The sequence below is a fragment of the Gadus morhua genome, chromosome 21 (genome assembly GCF_902167405.1).
Source record: "Gadus morhua chromosome 21, gadMor3.0, whole genome shotgun sequence".
NCBI lineage: Eukaryota > Metazoa > Chordata > Actinopteri > Gadiformes > Gadidae > Gadus > Gadus morhua.
The window spans coordinates 18,799,529-18,815,941 of record NC_044068.1 but is presented as its reverse complement, the minus strand read 5'-3'; the positions used below and the strand labels follow the sequence as shown (position 1 = coordinate 18,815,941).

The following is a 16,413-nucleotide window of genomic DNA, read 5'->3' as shown; positions in this document are numbered from 1 at the left end:
TATTACTTGAAGTGAACAAAGGGGGCTTTACACAAATTATCCGCGAGGGTCTGTCCATTGAATGCACTTCTGGGATCTCAGGATTGCAGACAGTTGTTTTGTTCAGGGAAATGTGTAAATACAGGATGGCAGGATGTTACAACATGTTATGGATAATCAACATATGTCTTCCCTCTAGTGGTCAAGTTGTAGAATGCACATTTCATCACTCCAAATGAAACTTTAAAACCGTGTTTATTTTCCATTGTTTATTGGAGGATTTACTCATAATACCGAAGTGAGCTTTATCTTATGCCTAAAATGTATGGAAATGATTTGTCTGATTAGACCTAGACAAACCGTGCATTAAGCCTATATTTTTTAACTTCAATCAACCAACGTCATGCATCCAGTATGTTAGCCACTAATCAGAAATGAGCGCACCGTCGCTCACAGACTAGCTGCCGTGTCTCTGCACATCTGTTTGTTTTCTAAGAAGCATTAAGTATACAGGCGAGTGTTGCTATGGCCCTGTTCCCATGGACACCATACACACACACACGGGTGGCTGTAGCCGTTGGTCAGCAGATAAAGCGGCCTGGGACCTAAAAACGTATTTTCTTTCTTTCTTTTTAATACCGAGACCATGTCCATCAACGCTCGTCATGGATTGCCGTTCTTGCCGGGGAACTCATTCCGGGACATGACGGTAAATACGACGTGTTTCAGCAGTCAGTTGGTCAGGGGGAACCCCAGCCTGTTCCGACCAGAGATCCTCTCACACTTTAACATAAGGACAAACTAACTGCTATCATTTATTTATTCGACTTGGATTTATTTAATATTATTACCTAATATTATATTTGAGAAATAGGCAACATAACATTTTAATATATATTATATTTTGGAGGATATTGTGATAGAGGATACTGCCCTGTGTCTCGATCATGTAGGGGTCCATGTGTCTTCATAGAGCCAAGTGTCTATAGGTCTACTTACTAGAGTGTTACTTTCAATGATTGCATATTGGCCGACCAACTAAATATGTGTAGTATTTATGGTAATTTAACAGGGAGAAAAATATGATATGTAAACTGCTATGTTTATTGGACAAAGTCACACAGCTCAATGCATCATCAAGTCACCTAAAGAAAATAATCTACGATCAGAGTAGGATATGAACAGTATCATTCTTCCAGCCTAAATGGTCATGACTATTTGCAATTAATTCATCTCCTCAAAAAGGTTGAACTTCAATTATAAACATTCTTATTCTATTCTCAGAACAATTTTAAGTAACCTAATACATTTTTTATGGCTCTGTCAACTGAAAAGGTTCCGAAACCTGAACTAATTTGAACTTACAAAAAGAGGCTAATGTTATGCATTAGCCTCTTTTTATTAGCTCAAATCCTTTAGTTTACTCAGAATATTTATCATTTATTATTTATTATAATGTTTTTTAAACATTATTTGTACTGTTTACAAAATGTTTAAAATGTTGTCAAATCCACAACTCTATGTTTTATCTCTGTGAGTAGAAGTCTGCCTTTCACCGGACCCAGACACTGGCCTATAACAACGGTTTTGCGCTGCCCCGCCCTCCCACGCACGGCATTGGTCAAGATCCCCTCAAATCGGAAGAGCTTGCCTACAACTACACCAATGAGCTGTCTAGTGAGACCTTAGCCCTCCTCACAGAGCCATCCAGCCGCGCCCCCGTGGTGCCGTTCATCCCGGCCCACGTAGCCCTGGATAAGAAGGTACCCCTATACACAACACACTCCTAAGTCCGTTCACCTCGGCTCCTTCTTTACAACATTTGGACAAACAAGTGAGGATCTCAAGGCTTGTGGGTTTTCTAGGTGACCCAGGGAGGCACACAGTAGGCTCGACGGTTGCTGGTTCAAAAGGGTACTGAGGTGTCCTTGAGCAAACCCCTGATTAGCTGGGGTCTGCCTGGCCCTTGATAATTTAAATCAATCACTATGATATGTTGCATGAGTCTCAGATTTGTGGGACCTGAAACAATGTGAATGCAGTTTATTTACTACTTTATCCTCAGTGACTCACGTCAGATACATCACGTCACTTAGAGCCCGGTAGAGGTCAGGCGTCTTGCTCAAGAGGCCAACGGTTAGACTACAGAAATTGGGACTCGATGGGAGTCCAACCCTCCAACCACTGCCTTATCCTACTACTTCATAACACACTCCCTCATGTCCCTCCCCTCGGCAACTCTACGTCGCCGCAGGTGCTGCGTTTCCACGGTTACTTCCAGCAGCGCGTGCTCCACTCCCCGGACGAGGAGTACCGTGTGCGGCCGGTGGTGCTCTTCTACTACCTGGAGGACGACAGCATGTGCGTGATGGAGCCCCTGGTGGAGAACTCTGGGCTGCCGCAGGGCAAGCTGATCAAACGGCAGCAGCTGCCCAGGAAGGATCGCAGCGTCCCGTACCACTGGAAGGACCTCAACCTGGCCCTGGATCTGGAGGTGTACGGCGTGCTCTACCGCATCACCAACTGTGACTCCTTCACGCGGGTAAAGCCTCTCAACATCCAGGATTCATCTGCCTTTGGATGTCTGTTTCTGGTTTTCTGTCTCAAATTGTCCGTCTGTCTGTCTCTCTGTCACTCTCACTGTCTATCTCACCGCTCCATCTGTTTATCTGTCCATCTGTCTAATTTATAACCAACATGGGGTAAAGGCGTACTCAGTGATGGGATGAAAACAGGATTTTTTCTTGGTTCTGATGCGGGTCATTAATCCACAGGAGTTCCTGGAGAGTGAAGGCATCTTGGTGAACGACCCCGAGCCCATGCCCGTCGACCCCTACACCTCCCACCGCGCCCCACCGCAACGCTCCTATGTCTCGCCCTCCAACTTCGACCACCAAAAGCAGTTCCTCACCATGGACCGCAAGGTAACCCACGCTTCCGCAGTCAACAGCTGTCTCCATATTACCCTACTGCTTACCTACGCCACTGTAGTTCCTTTCTTTCGTGGACGTACAACTCTAGATTTGTCACTGACCGACCAACCGTCGGCTATCTTATCTACCCTGAGATGATAATGATACACTCTCTCTTATCTGACTCCCTGATTCTCAATCTTCATCCCTGATCCTCCCTCCCCATTCCTGATCCTCATCCTCGATCCCCATCCCTGCTCCTCGTTCCTGGTCATCAATCCCCATCCCTGATCCTCGTTCCCTGATCCTTGTTCCCCATCCCTGATCCTCACGACTCATCCCATATCCCCGATCCCCATTCCTGATCCTCGATCCCCATTCCTGATCCCCATTCCTGATCCTCATCCCTGATCCTCATCCCACCCTGATCCTCACTCCTCCTCCCTGATCCTCGTTCCCCTCCCTGCTCCTCCTTCCTTGTCATCGCTGCCCATCCCTGATCCTCGTTCCCTGATTTTCCATCCCCATCCCTGATCCTCACTCCTCATCCCTGATCCTCATCCCTGATTGGTTCCCTTTCCCTAATTGTGCACCATCTCCAAGGTGCTGCGGTTCTTTGCCCTCTGGGACGACAAGGACACCATATACAAGGAGACGCGGCCGGTGAACATCCAGTACTACCTGGTGGACGACACGGTGGAGATCCGGGAGGTCCACCAGGCCAACAGCGGGCGGGACCCCTTCCCTGTGTTGATGCGCAGGCAGAGGCTGCCCAAGACCATCAGAGAAGACAGCGGTGAGTGGTGGTTGGCTCTATGTAGGCATCTCAAACGGTAAGCAGGCAGTTATCAGTGTATTTAGTTTGCACATATCAGAGGAGTTGCAATGAGTGGATGGTAAGCACAGGTATACACATCAAGAAGGAAACGATAGATCAACCATGCCAGGAAGTGTGTTATACTATGTTATAGATGTCCTAAACAACAACAAAAAAGTTGTGTTTGAATGTTAATGTTAGCAATTATCGTAGTAAACAATCCACTACTTGTCTGTAGAGTTGGGCAATATGCAAATATCACATTTATCCACATATGAAGGGTGCACCCAGTGATATACGGCAGCCAGTGTGCGCCAGAACACTCCCTACCTTACCCAGTGGAGAGGTGAGGAATCTTACCATGTACAATGCCATGTACCGAAAGACGAGGGGTGGCCGTGTTGGAACTAGATAAAAGTGGGAATTGGGACAAGACACCAGGTTAGTACCCCTACACTTGAGAACACTGGTATGGACATTAAACGACCACAGGGAATAAGGACTCAGTTTAACGTCTCATCCTAAAGAGGGTGCTTCGGGACAGAGTCTCAGTCCTGAGGCATTGGGGGATACTTTACAGGCCAGAGGGAGGAGCGCCCTCCTACCAGTGCCATCTGGTCTCCCATCTAAGTACTGACCAGGCCAGCCCTGGTTAGCTTCCAAAGACATCAGCAGCGCTAGGCAATTAGCCATGGTGCCGGAAACTTGGAGAACACATTTCAAACCTTATATTGTGATTGTGCTCAGGGTATAATCTAATTTCAGAATGATGTAGCTGTATATCACAACATGTTAATAATCAACACAACAGCCATACTTTTGACTGATGTACTGCTTTCATGCATGGAGCTGCACCCTTTCTGTAAATCATAATACCGCAGATTCATTCCGGCTGATTGAGTTAACCGATCAGATGCAGCACCCTCATCAAGGGGTCACTTCTACACACAGAGGTTCAAACTGGGCGATATTAAGAGATTATGGGTCATTTGACATAATATTGACAGATATCCTGATTATGACTTAAAAAGACCATTCTAAACTGTGGTAACTGACTTTCCTTTCTCGCTGATGTTTCAGACCTCTAATTTTTATACTTTTATCACAATTGTCTGATCATAATTATTATTTCACGACGATACATTAACCTTAAAATATGATAAACGATTAATTGTAAAGATACCATCTTTACTCCCGTTGTCTCCCCCCTCCTAGAGCCCTTCCCGCGCTGCGTTCTGGAAGTCTCCCCCCAGGAGGTGCAGGAGTACTACTCTCCAAGGGACTTCAGGGTGGGCGAGACCATGAGGCTGATGGGCCGCACCCTGCGGCTGTACGACTGCGACAGTTTTACCAGGAGCTACTTCCAGAGTAACCACCCAGAGGTGGAGACAAAACGCGTGGAGCTGCCCAGGGCGGAGGAGGTGGCATGGGACACCGAGAGGGTAAGAAGGATATGCTATTCTCTGTGGATGTGTTTCATGTGCACAGTTTGTCTTGAAATGTGAACCTGGTCAATAATACTCTGCTAAAGTAGATAATAATTCATGCGAGCTATGGGAAATTGAATACATATTAATAGTGCAACTTCGATATTTTTTAATTGCAGCGCTTTTCTCTCAAATTTAAGAGCTTATTTATGAATGACTTTGGGAACCTCAGCAACCAATTCATTGAAGATGGTTGAACTTGTTTATCTTCAAAGAGTTAATGGACTATCCTCTCCTCCCTTCTCCTCCCCTCTCGTCTCCTCTCCTCCCCTCTCCTCCCTCTCCTCTCCTCCCTCTCCCCTTCTCTCCGCTGCTCTCCTCTCTACTTATCCTCTCCTCTCCTCTCCTTTCCTCTCCTCTCCTCTCCTCTCCTCTCCTCTCCTCTCCTCTCCTCTCTCTTCTCTCCTCTTATCTCTCTCCTCTCTCTTCTCCTCTCCCCTCCTCTACTCCCTCTCATCTCCCCTCTCCTCCCCTCCTCTCCCCTCCTCTCCTCTCCTCTCCTCTCCTCTCCTCTCCTCTCCTCTCCTCTCCTCTCCTCTCCCCTCCTATCCTCTTCTCCTCTCCTCTCCTCTCCTCTCCCCTCCCCTCCTCTCCCCTCCCCTCCCCTCCTCTCCTCTCCTCTCCTCTCCTCTCCTCTCCTCTCCCCTCCCCTCCTCTCCTCTCCTCTCCTCTCCCCTCCCCTCCCCTCCCCTCCCCTCCCCTCCTCTCCTCTCCTCTCCTCTCCTCTCCTCTCCTCTCCTCTCCTCTCCTCTCCTCTCCTCCAGGAGGTTCCTCCATACAATGGCTTTGGTTCTCTGGAGGACTCTCTCCAGAACTGTCTGCACCTGATCCCTCAGCCACCCAAGAAGGACCTGATAAAGATGCTGGAGAACGACCACAAAGTGCTACGATACATCGCTAGGCTGGTCAGTGTATTTAACGGAAGCTGGGCGTCTGTACATGATGTTTCTACTTCTGTTCAACTGCAGATGGTTTAAGGCAGGCCCCTTTATTTCTATTTAGTGTTTTACTTCATAATCCTTTAAAGGGGGGATATCATGTTTTTCTACTTTTCCCTTTGCTTTGGACTGTTATATGATGTACGTATACATGTTCAATGTCTGCTAATATAGAAAAATCTAAGTCAGAGCCAGGGGGATTATTCACGCCCACCGAGAACGCCCTTCAATAAGTGCATAAAACAGCTAATTGCATTCCAACTTTACTTCTGTAACAGTGTGACGTTTGGACGTTTTGGAAAGACACTGATATTGGTTTTGCAGAAATGAACAGTGTGAGAATAATAAGGGGTATTTTTTAAAACACAGTCATGTAACCCTATTCTATTAGTTCCCCCAAATGCAATTATTAACCCTAAAAAAAGCATGATATGGGATCTTTAAAATTTTTCTTAATTGTTACAAAACTATTCTACCACTTCCCCCCCTTTTCCCCACACTCTCAGGACTCCAACAACCCCCACGACGAGGGCCGTCACTTCATCCTCTCCTACTTCCTGGCTAGCAACATGATCAGCATCTTTGAGAAGCCCACCAGGAACTCAGGGATCATGGCGGGCAAGTTCCTGGAGAAGACGCGCGTCCCCAAGCCGGGTTTTGAGGCGGACAAACCCCTGTTCTACTCGCCTGCTGACCTCGCCATCGGAGCCACAGTAGTTGGTGAGGGCCGTCCTCATAATCATCGCCCTCTAGTGGCCGGTGGACTTCCTCTGGAGAGGAAGCTTCACCCACATGCCCATGCAGTACTTGATCAACTAAATGTAGATTGAATGTCCGTTATATGATTTGGATAACCCACCTGATCTTAACCTGATGGATGTATGTGACCCTGTTCTGTTGACCATTTCTTCCTCGGCTTCAGTTTTCGGCCATCGCTTTGTGCTTACCGACGCTGACCACTATGTGCTCAAGTACCTGGAGTCAGAGGCCGACCAGATCCCCAGCCAAACGCTGGAGTCCTTAAGGAACAGGCTGGGGGTGCATCCAGATCAGGGGACTGGCACCAACCCAACAGAAGAACAATATGGTGGTATTTATACATAGTAAAATATAGTATTGTTCAAATACAGATTGTCTTGTATATGACTGCTGCTAGCATATCTGGTGGCGCCTGGAACCATTTAGATGACATTAGCTGCAGTCACTCTAACTGGGGATTAGCAGCTTTCCATTTTTGGACTTGGTGGTTGAGATATAACAAGGGGATATCATTGTGGGAAACCACAGGAGGGTCAGAATGTCTTATCTCACTGGCTTCATTCTCACCAGGAGGACACCCTAAAAGATCTGTGACAGAACCTCAGTGGCAACAAATATTTCTCTGTCTGGTGGTCATTTTCAAAATGTTTAGTTGAGGCACAAATACAAAGAGAAATGTTGCCTGAATTATCAAAGTTCTCGCGGGAAATGTTTTCCCCATCCCACATACTGCAAGAATTATCAGAGTTCTCGCGATTATATGTACGCCCCAACCCCCATGCTGTGAGAATTATTTGAGTTGTTGAGACTGAGTTCTCCTGGGAATATGTCCTGCCTCTCCCATTGCTTCTTGAAAGATCAGAGATCTCGTGGGAACTGTTTTCTCCTCACATCCACACACACACACAGAGATGGAAACACACAAACAGACACACACACACACACACACAGATGGACACAAACACACACACACACACACACACACAGAAATGAACCTGTAGGTGCCCTCAGTATCATCCAACACAACGAGATAGAAAATAGGGATTTAGAGGATAATTGTGCTAGGGGTCAGAATGACACCAACAACACCGATGTGTACAAAATGTGTACAGGACTTTTTGTTAATTCCGTGTTTGCCATGTTGCCATGTTGCCAAAAGTCATAAAAAATCTAGCTGAAAAAAGTATGTTAACCATGTTTTTAGAGGCTGCTAAAATTGTATTGGGTCAAATTGACCCCTAACATAATAGGAGGGTTAAGCAACACAAATTGTTAATCCATCAAGGACCTTAGATGAAATAAAATCAATAAAAATAACTTATTGATTTTTCTCTCTCAGGAGACCAAGGAGTTGTAGAGCCCTCTTCACAGGGCCAAGAACCGGCTGCTTGACGTCCGCTGGCCCTGCAGTGTTAGCAGCTGGCCTGATGTTCAACTGCAGCAGACGGTTACTTCACAACACTAGAGTATAATAAAAACATATCTTCATCACTGCTGTGGTTGGTTCAGTGATCTGCTATCAAGACAGTGTTTGCACAGAAATTAACTATCCCCAATCCTGCTTTATTTTGTGGTAATTACAAAATTGACTTGTTTAATTGTGATATTTGTGTTTTATACCCGATTTCCTGGAGAGGAAACAAGAAAGACAGAAAGTAATCACAATAAAGTTGACTAATATAAACCATTTGAGAAATATGCTTCATTTAATTATATAATAAATCTTGAACAAAAGATTACAAAAAAACAAAACACATGTATTGGCTTGCAGTATCATTAAACATACATACAGAAATACATGGGGTTTACATCCAAGTGCCTAGCGAGAGGACCGGGACCAATAGGAAGAAGAGCTATGGTGTCCACTTAGTTTTGATTGGCTACATCTCGCTAAAGCACCGCCCCATTCATTACAAAAATACCATTCCCTGGTATTAAGGTAATATGCAACGTATAGGACCATCCGACTGCATACAGTATCTATTGCGATTCTCCATTGCATCAGTAACATTTTGTGTAGCAATGAGTAAAAACAAATCCCAAAAAAAAGCAAAGCTAGGTCTAACCAGGAGTCCAAAACGTTGGCCACATCTGAACCGGTACAGTACGTATGAATGACCATTAGACATTGACACGTTCGATTTTGGCACAGGTTATACGATGTGTTTATTTGTGTGTTTGTGTGCTGCAATAGGCATTTACAAGTAAATCATTCAATATCCTATACCATTCCATACGGTGCGATAGCAGGTAGCACTCTGTGATATAAAAAAAACACAAAACAAAAAAAAAATACTGATATTATAGAAAGCGAAAAATGTCTTTAGAGCTCAAGGGATTTCTGTTTCAAGGCGGCGGTTTTTATTTGTCCGGCATTCAAGCGGGTGTCCATAGCGACCGAGTCCTGGTGACACCACCGGACATCAGGCCGTTGATGGCGGTCAGCGGCCAGTTTCTCCCGTGTGCTGCTGGGGTACCATAGTCTGGGTTTAAGGCCGCTGTTCAGGGCGGCCGTCGCAGAGCCAGGCCTAGGGGGCTTTGATCTTCTTGGTCCGAGGGGAGGCGCCGTTCTCTGCCTTGAGCACTCCGTTCTCATGGTGGCCAACTGATAGGGAGATGGAGAAGTAGTAAGAGAGAAGGTCAAAGAACAGTGCGTGCGTGCGTGCGCGTGCGTGCGTGCGCGTGCGTGCGGCCGTGCGTGTGTGTGTGTGTGTGTGTGTCTCTCCATCAAAAGCTAATGGAATGATTTCCATACATCATCCCTCATTCAAGAAGGAAAGCAAAAAGAAAAGAACAGTGGGCTATTGCTACTAAAAACTATCTCCACTATATATACACTTTACTTTAAACGTGGGCAGCCACTCCAAGCGATACTTACCCCCTAACCTTGCTCATATTAACGAGCTTACTAGCTAATAACAGTCCCAATTAAACGCTGTGTTGCTAACTCACGCGAGTCCCTCTTCAGCGGCCGCAGGGCTGGTTTGGGCCCGGCCTTCTTGCGTGCGTCCTGTGTGCGTCTGAACTCGCGCCATCGCCGCAGCTGGAACCGGATGAACTTCCACAGCAGCCAGGACTGGGTCACACACACCAGCAGGAGAACAGTCATCCTGAGAGGGAGAGAGAGAGCCAGGGTTGGTGGGGCTCAATGTGGTGTTGTGTATGTGAGAGTGAGTGTGTGTATGAAAGAAGACCAGAATATGGTCTAGCGGCAGCATAGGCCTTTAATTTTTGTTTTATAAAATACAAAATGTAAAAGAATGACATTATGGGGGACAAACATCTTTTCTGATCTACCGTTTTGCTTGAAGCATTGTATGAAGACATTGTGTAGGAATTGTATTAAACACACCGTTAGTAGATACTATCATAAGCAAATATTAACATGTCATTATTCAAATACATTCATAACCCAGACACATGTTTGCCTTATGTTTTTAAACGTGTTTAAAGAGACATGTTCAAACGTAGGTTAACCCCATGGTACTCGGTACCCTACCGTATGAGCACGGTGTTGAAGTTGCCCATCTCCAGATCAAAGCCCTGGTTTTCAGCGCGGGCCAGACCGAAGCCCACCACCAGGAAGCTCAGGGTCAGGGTGACCATACGGGTGAACACGAAGCCCGCTGCCCACAGGTCAAACCTGGACACCAGAGACACAGGTCAACTTAGGCCTGATGGAAACAAAATCTCCTCTCCTTCCCATCAATCACAATCATTGCCAATCATTTTTTTTGTTAAAATAATAATAGATGCAATAATACTGCAATATGCTTGATTCTTCTTCAGCAATGTCAAGACATGAAACCTACGTATTGAGACACCAACATAAAGACTGTAAAGGCCAAGGTGTTGGATCTACTCATTTAAATATACATTTAGCAAACGCTCTTAACCAAAGCAACTTAGGTGAACCAAATATGGCTGTCAATACTCTTCAAGAAAGTGAAAAGAGGAAGCTTTTCATATGGAAGGATCGACCCTCCTTATCCCCCTCTTCTTAAGCATGGGAGATCTTAGTGCAGCAAGCAACAGAGTAAGCCTTCACATTGTTACATCGGATAATTCAACGCTCATCAGAATTTATAGGAATGGGAAATAATGGAGGCAAACATTTTCTGGTGGCTCTCGTCAGTGAAGTAGAAGAGGCGGGCGATGTGGAAGAGGAGCTCCGAGAAGTACTGGAGGAAGAGGAGCACCAACCCCACTCGAGACAGACTGCATCGTAGAAGGAAAGGAGGGGGGGGGGGGGGGGGGGGGGGGGGGGGAGGGGAGAAGGAAGGTAAGTGATCTTTCATTGGACACGTTATGAAATGTCCGGTAGTCATGCAACCCAACTCACTTCAACATGTAGGCTGCCAGGACGTGGAGCAGGTAAAGGCAGATGTACTGCAGCTGTCGAGGAATCTCCTCCTGGACAACAACAGAGAGCAGTGAACCGGTGGGATTGACAGACTAGAATCTAGACAGATATATATGTAAATTTACATTTTACATTCAGGGAATTTTGCTGACGCCCTCATCAAAAGCGACTACAGCACCGACGGCGGAGTCAACCACGCAGGGGCTGGTCAGGAGCAGTCAGGGTGAGGCGTCTTGCTCAGGGACACCTCAACCCTCAAGGAGGAGTCAAGGATCGAACCAGCCATCTTCTGGCTACCAGCCAACCCTCTCTTCCTCCTGAGCTACTGCCGCCCCACATAGCTCTCTCTCTATATATATATATTGGAAAAATAGAGTTTAAAAGCAGAACCATGTGGGTTCCCCATTTTGCATGCTAGGCGCTGCTCACGTACATTCACAGGAAACTCCCTATCCACTTCCTGTCTTACTAGCAGCCTGAGAGACCGGGTTATTCTGACTGTGAGGTCCCCAGGGAGGAGGGGGTGGGTCAGAGATGAGACCGATCTCACACTTCCTCCCCACCTGGGATGTTGGATTTGGAAAAAATGTCCAGCATTTTTTAGATATATAGAGTGTATAATTTGTTTTTATAACTATAGATCAGCATTGACTATAGATATGTCCAGGTTATTTAAGATACAAGCTAGTGGAAATGTTACACATTGTGACACTAATGTCTTCCAAAGAACAATTGGCATATGATATGAAGAAATTAAAGTCCCAACAAAACAAAAGAGGCATGTCTTTTTCACTAGAATTACAAAGAATAACTGATTTGTTTTTTGCATTAGGTGAATTAAAGGTGTCCGTTCAATGAAAAAAAACGAAATCAAGGGACTCCTGGAATGCCACCACTCTAGTGAACATCCTTCCTCCTTCCGTTCTAAGGACAAACCTGGAGACATTGGCTGGCTTGCCATGGTCTCGCCCTACTGACCTTGCGTACTTTCTGGAAGTAGAGCTCGGGCAGGGCATGGAGCCAGTAGGCCAGCTGAGCCAGGTAGAAGAACTTCACCTGGAACCTAGACGAGCACGGAGACATGCAGAGAGCCAGACAAGACACAGAGAGACGGGAGGGAGACAGGGCAGGGGTGAGAAAGAGATGGAGACGCCAGGAAGAGAAAGAAGACATTTCTGTAGAGTCTCATAAGGTCCCCAAGGCTTCAAGGCTCTTCTGGATCTTCAATGTTGAACTTAAATTACCGTTGGAAATAGCCAAGCAGAGCTTTTCAAAGCAACTAGAACGTTTCTTTGAACGTTGCCTTTTTTCCAATACTTATTTGCTGCCCTTAAATATCCAGCCTTCAGGTTTGATTAATTACAAATTAAATTAAAACTAATGCAGTGCCGGTCAAAACCAGCCTGTTCGAAATTCGAGGTTGATTGCTTGGCCTTCCGTATTTCTGCTTGGAGCTTTCTAACAAGCTTCTCATCCAAACAACTTCAACCACACCCTCAAACGCACTCTTGGGTCCTCACCAATACCCCAGACAAGTTTGAAGTCGACCGCACAAACGGTTGTCGGGTAAATTGAAGGCCAGACAGACACACAAAGCCTGCTCTAGTTGGAGTTGGCTGAGTGTCCTCACCTGAGGTGAATGTGAGGGTAGTTCTCCCAGAGGCTGCTGGGGTGGAGAAGGTACCCCTCCTGAAAAGTCAATAGAACAGTCAAGTCAAATGTATTAGCATGGCCTCTTATCACTTTGACAGTGTAAATGGCGCACGTTAAGCCTCTGGATCAGCAAACTCCCCAGAGCCCAGCAGGAAAAGGAAGAAACTGGATCCTTCCTTATAGGGATGATGAAGTTATAATGAGTAATTAGACCAAAAATGAAAGTCAAATGATGAAATGAACGTATTGACTCTGGTAATAGTGGTGTAGTCGCTTTGACAATAGTGAGACGGGGTAGTCACTTTGACAATAGTGAGATGGTGGAGTCACTTTGACAATAGTGAGGTGTTAAAAGCATAAAGCGTGCCATCACCGTGACGAGGATGTACAGGCTCCACACACTGGACACCAGGTGGAACACACACAGCTGGCCCGACTCGTTGAACTTGGTGTTCTTGCTCTTGGACAGATGCAGGCGGCGGTTCACTTTCTGCAACGGGAACCACATGTCAATGCAGCTCGTAGCCTTCGGCACATGTACAACTATTTATAAATCATAAAAGTTGCATTGCATTTGAGTGTGAACTAAATCTGGGGTCTCCCATTAGCAATGCTTAGCCCAGTACCTTCTAGTAACCACCAACCCACCTAACCTGCCACCCGACCAACCGGCTGGGCCACTGAGATATAAATAACAAAAAGAAAAAAAGAGCCTCTTCCTTGTGCGTGATGCCGACGAAGTGCGTCGGTGACACAAATATCTGTATCCAGGGGCAACAAAATAAGTGGCCCAGGTACCATTGTGCAGCAGAATACACACGTCTTGATAGAAACCATTCCATTCAATGGTATTCCCTTACGACGGCCTTTGTGAAGGTAAGCAATATAACTCCCTCTGAATGCCACGCCTGTTTCTGCCTCGCACTCACATGGACCAGTGTATCATGGAGGCCCCATGATCACTCACATGGACCAGTGTATCATGGAGGCTCCATGATCACTCACATGGACCAGTGTATCGTGGAGGCCCCATGATCACTCACATGGACCAGTGTATAATGGAGGCCCCATGATCACTCACATGGACCAGTGTATTATGGAGGCCCCATGATCACTCACATGGACCAGTGTATCATGGAGGCCCCATGATCACTCACATGGACCAGTGTATCATGGAGGCCCCATGATCACTCACATGGACCAGTGTATCATGGAGGCCCCATGATCACTCACATGGACCAGTGTATCATGGAGGCTCCATGATCACTCATTTTTCCACAACACAGGAGCTCTGAGTGTGTGACAGAAGAGGGAAATTGAGCATCCATTTGAGTTTTGAGGGGGGCCATTATGTGTGGAAGTCAGTTTTAAACCACACACACACACATACACATAAACACACACACAATCCATACATTGATATAGGTCCTATTTTCAAAGGTTTTAAAAAGGTTTTCCCCTCATGCGCTTTGTGGATCAACTGCCTGCTGTAAGATAATACCCACCCTGGGATTCTCGCTATACAGCAATGTAGGTCAGGACAGTTTCTCTCTCTAGGTTACTCTCCTATTATACCCACAATGCAGCAGGGGTGGCGGTACTCACATCCAGGACGTACTCCTGCACCACGGCGTGCAGGATGATGGCTATGAAGAAGTAGAAGAGGATGGTCGCGCAGTCCCTCCATCCGTAGTGGTAGAAGGTCACCTCACCGTCTGCACACACGCACACACACACACACACACACACACACACACACACACACACACACACACACACACACACACACTTAAGTGACATTGCATTCGATACTACATACTACTGAAAAAAATAATATGTGGATATAGTGTTCTCAATATTCAGCGTATGTGAATGTGTAGATGAAAAAGAAAAGGCAGAGGGGGTCATACCTGGCGATAACGTGCTGATGTTGTACTGAGGCTGAATGAACAGTATGGCTGTTTTCGCTGTTGCCTAGAAAACAGAAATGGGAATTGGCATCATCACAATTACCCCAAATGACACAAATGGGCATTCACAAGTATGACGTGAGCCAAGAAGTATGCTACTGGGGATTCTATTCGTTGAGACGGCCTTCTGTAATTTGACGCCACAGGGCAAATTCTAAGACGATGACGACGTAAAGCTATTAAAAAAATAGAAACGTCGTCGGCATGACAAGGCTTGCATTGACATGGGACGGGGGGACTGCCCTGTGCGGCGCGCCGCGGCTCAGGGGCCGCACACACACATTCCGTGCACGGCGGGGGGGCACAGGTGCCTTTGTTAACAAGTTAGTCCAAGTTTAAAACCACCGAATGTAGGACGCAAATTCCCAGTAGTGACGTTTACATCCTAGAAACGGTGTTACTTTAAAACTATGCAAACAAGGAAAGGAATTCCCCTTCCGAAAGAGTACCCGACCCTTCCGATGTAGGATTTCGTATTGAAACACATCGACAACCGTACATCACATCGACAACCGTAGCAGTATTAACACTGATAACTCAACCGTGAAGCCCACAGAGCCACGTTGTGGGGAGTTTTGTTCTAATCTGGATTGCGTTGGCATGCACTGTAAAGTGTTACGTGTCACTGGCTGAACGCACCGAGGTGAACGCAGTGTGTGTGCAACTGAGCTCCTGCAGCGGAGCGTCCAGAGACGGAGACGTGGCAGTGAACAGGGGAGCAAGTGGTGGAAGCTGTCTTCTCGGCTCTAAAAGCTTTAAAACGACTTTAAAACGAATTACAAAAAAGCAACATTCCTTGGTGCAGCGTGGATTTACGTGTTGGATAACAACAGCATGAATGGCCAGGGGTCTGAGCCGGGCATCCCGTCCTGTTACTATAGCCTATAGGCCTGAAAGAACCATAGACATGATCCACTTTATGCCATCGTCCCGTGGCAAGAAATGGGCCAATGCAAAGTAAAAACATTCCACACTCAATTTAAATGCAGCGATATCAGCCTATGTATGGTCAAGAACAATTAAAGTAGGAACAATCAGTGGTCACTAATGTTTGAAAAGTGTAACAATGTGTCATTAAGCCACCCAAAAGAGCCCATTGATAACACAGCAACAGATGGAGGCACAAGCAACGCTTTTGCTTTGAGATTGTAATGATTTAAAGCCCTTTATAGTTTAGTTCCACTGGCGCTGTATCGAAAGATGTTCAGAAGACGTGCCAAAGAAAACAGCTGGCAAATGCTGAATATGAGTTCATCTCACCTCAAACATCAATCCAATCAAAACGACAATCACCAAACCAAAGACGATGTCTGCATGGTTCTGGATGAGGAATTCCTGACTGAAGAACGGGTAGCTCTTGTTTCTTCGGCGAAAAGCCATTTCGGCAAAGAGAGAAGAGGTTTCCCTGATTTCCCTCTAAATCAGAGAAGATCTGCGAAGTTCAGGAGTAACTTTCTCGTCGATCTGCGCATGTGCAAATTCTTAAAGGGACAACCACCACAAATTCCTTCCTTGGAACAACTGCATATGAAAGC

At 46.1% G+C, this 16,413-nt stretch overlaps 2 protein-coding genes across 3 annotated transcripts; one reads left to right on the top strand and one right to left on the bottom strand.

Annotated features, from left to right (window-relative positions):
* Window positions 1–512: 512 nt before the first annotated feature.
* On the top strand, window positions 513–8,579 carry efhc1 (EF-hand domain (C-terminal) containing 1). 2 transcript variants are annotated; one of them, XM_030345445.1, is made up of 10 exons: window positions 513–688; window positions 1,521–1,742; window positions 2,234–2,521; window positions 2,754–2,903; window positions 3,495–3,687; window positions 4,924–5,150; window positions 5,960–6,100; window positions 6,640–6,853; window positions 7,056–7,220; window positions 8,232–8,579. In XM_030345445.1, exons 1-10 carry the CDS (start codon window positions 626–628, stop codon window positions 8,282–8,284), a joined length of 1,716 nt encoding a protein of 571 aa, XP_030201305.1. In that variant the 5' UTR covers window positions 513–625; the 3' UTR covers window positions 8,285–8,579. The 2 variants fall into 2 exon arrangements, with proteins under 2 accessions (XP_030201305.1, XP_030201304.1); XM_030345444.1 differs by having other exon boundaries at window positions 7,056–7,223.
* tram2 (translocation associated membrane protein 2) lies at window positions 8,575–16,360 on the bottom strand. The gene is made up of 11 exons (XM_030345446.1): window positions 16,139–16,360; window positions 14,819–14,882; window positions 14,514–14,623; window positions 13,282–13,398; window positions 12,886–12,944; window positions 12,234–12,318; window positions 11,235–11,305; window positions 11,006–11,110; window positions 10,392–10,535; window positions 9,845–10,002; window positions 8,575–9,497 (listed from the first exon to the last, which is right to left on the bottom strand). Exons 1-11 carry the CDS (start codon window positions 16,256–16,258, stop codon window positions 9,421–9,423), a joined length of 1,110 nt encoding a protein of 369 aa, XP_030201306.1. The 5' UTR covers window positions 16,259–16,360; the 3' UTR covers window positions 8,575–9,420.
* Window positions 16,361–16,413: the final 53 nt, after the last annotated feature.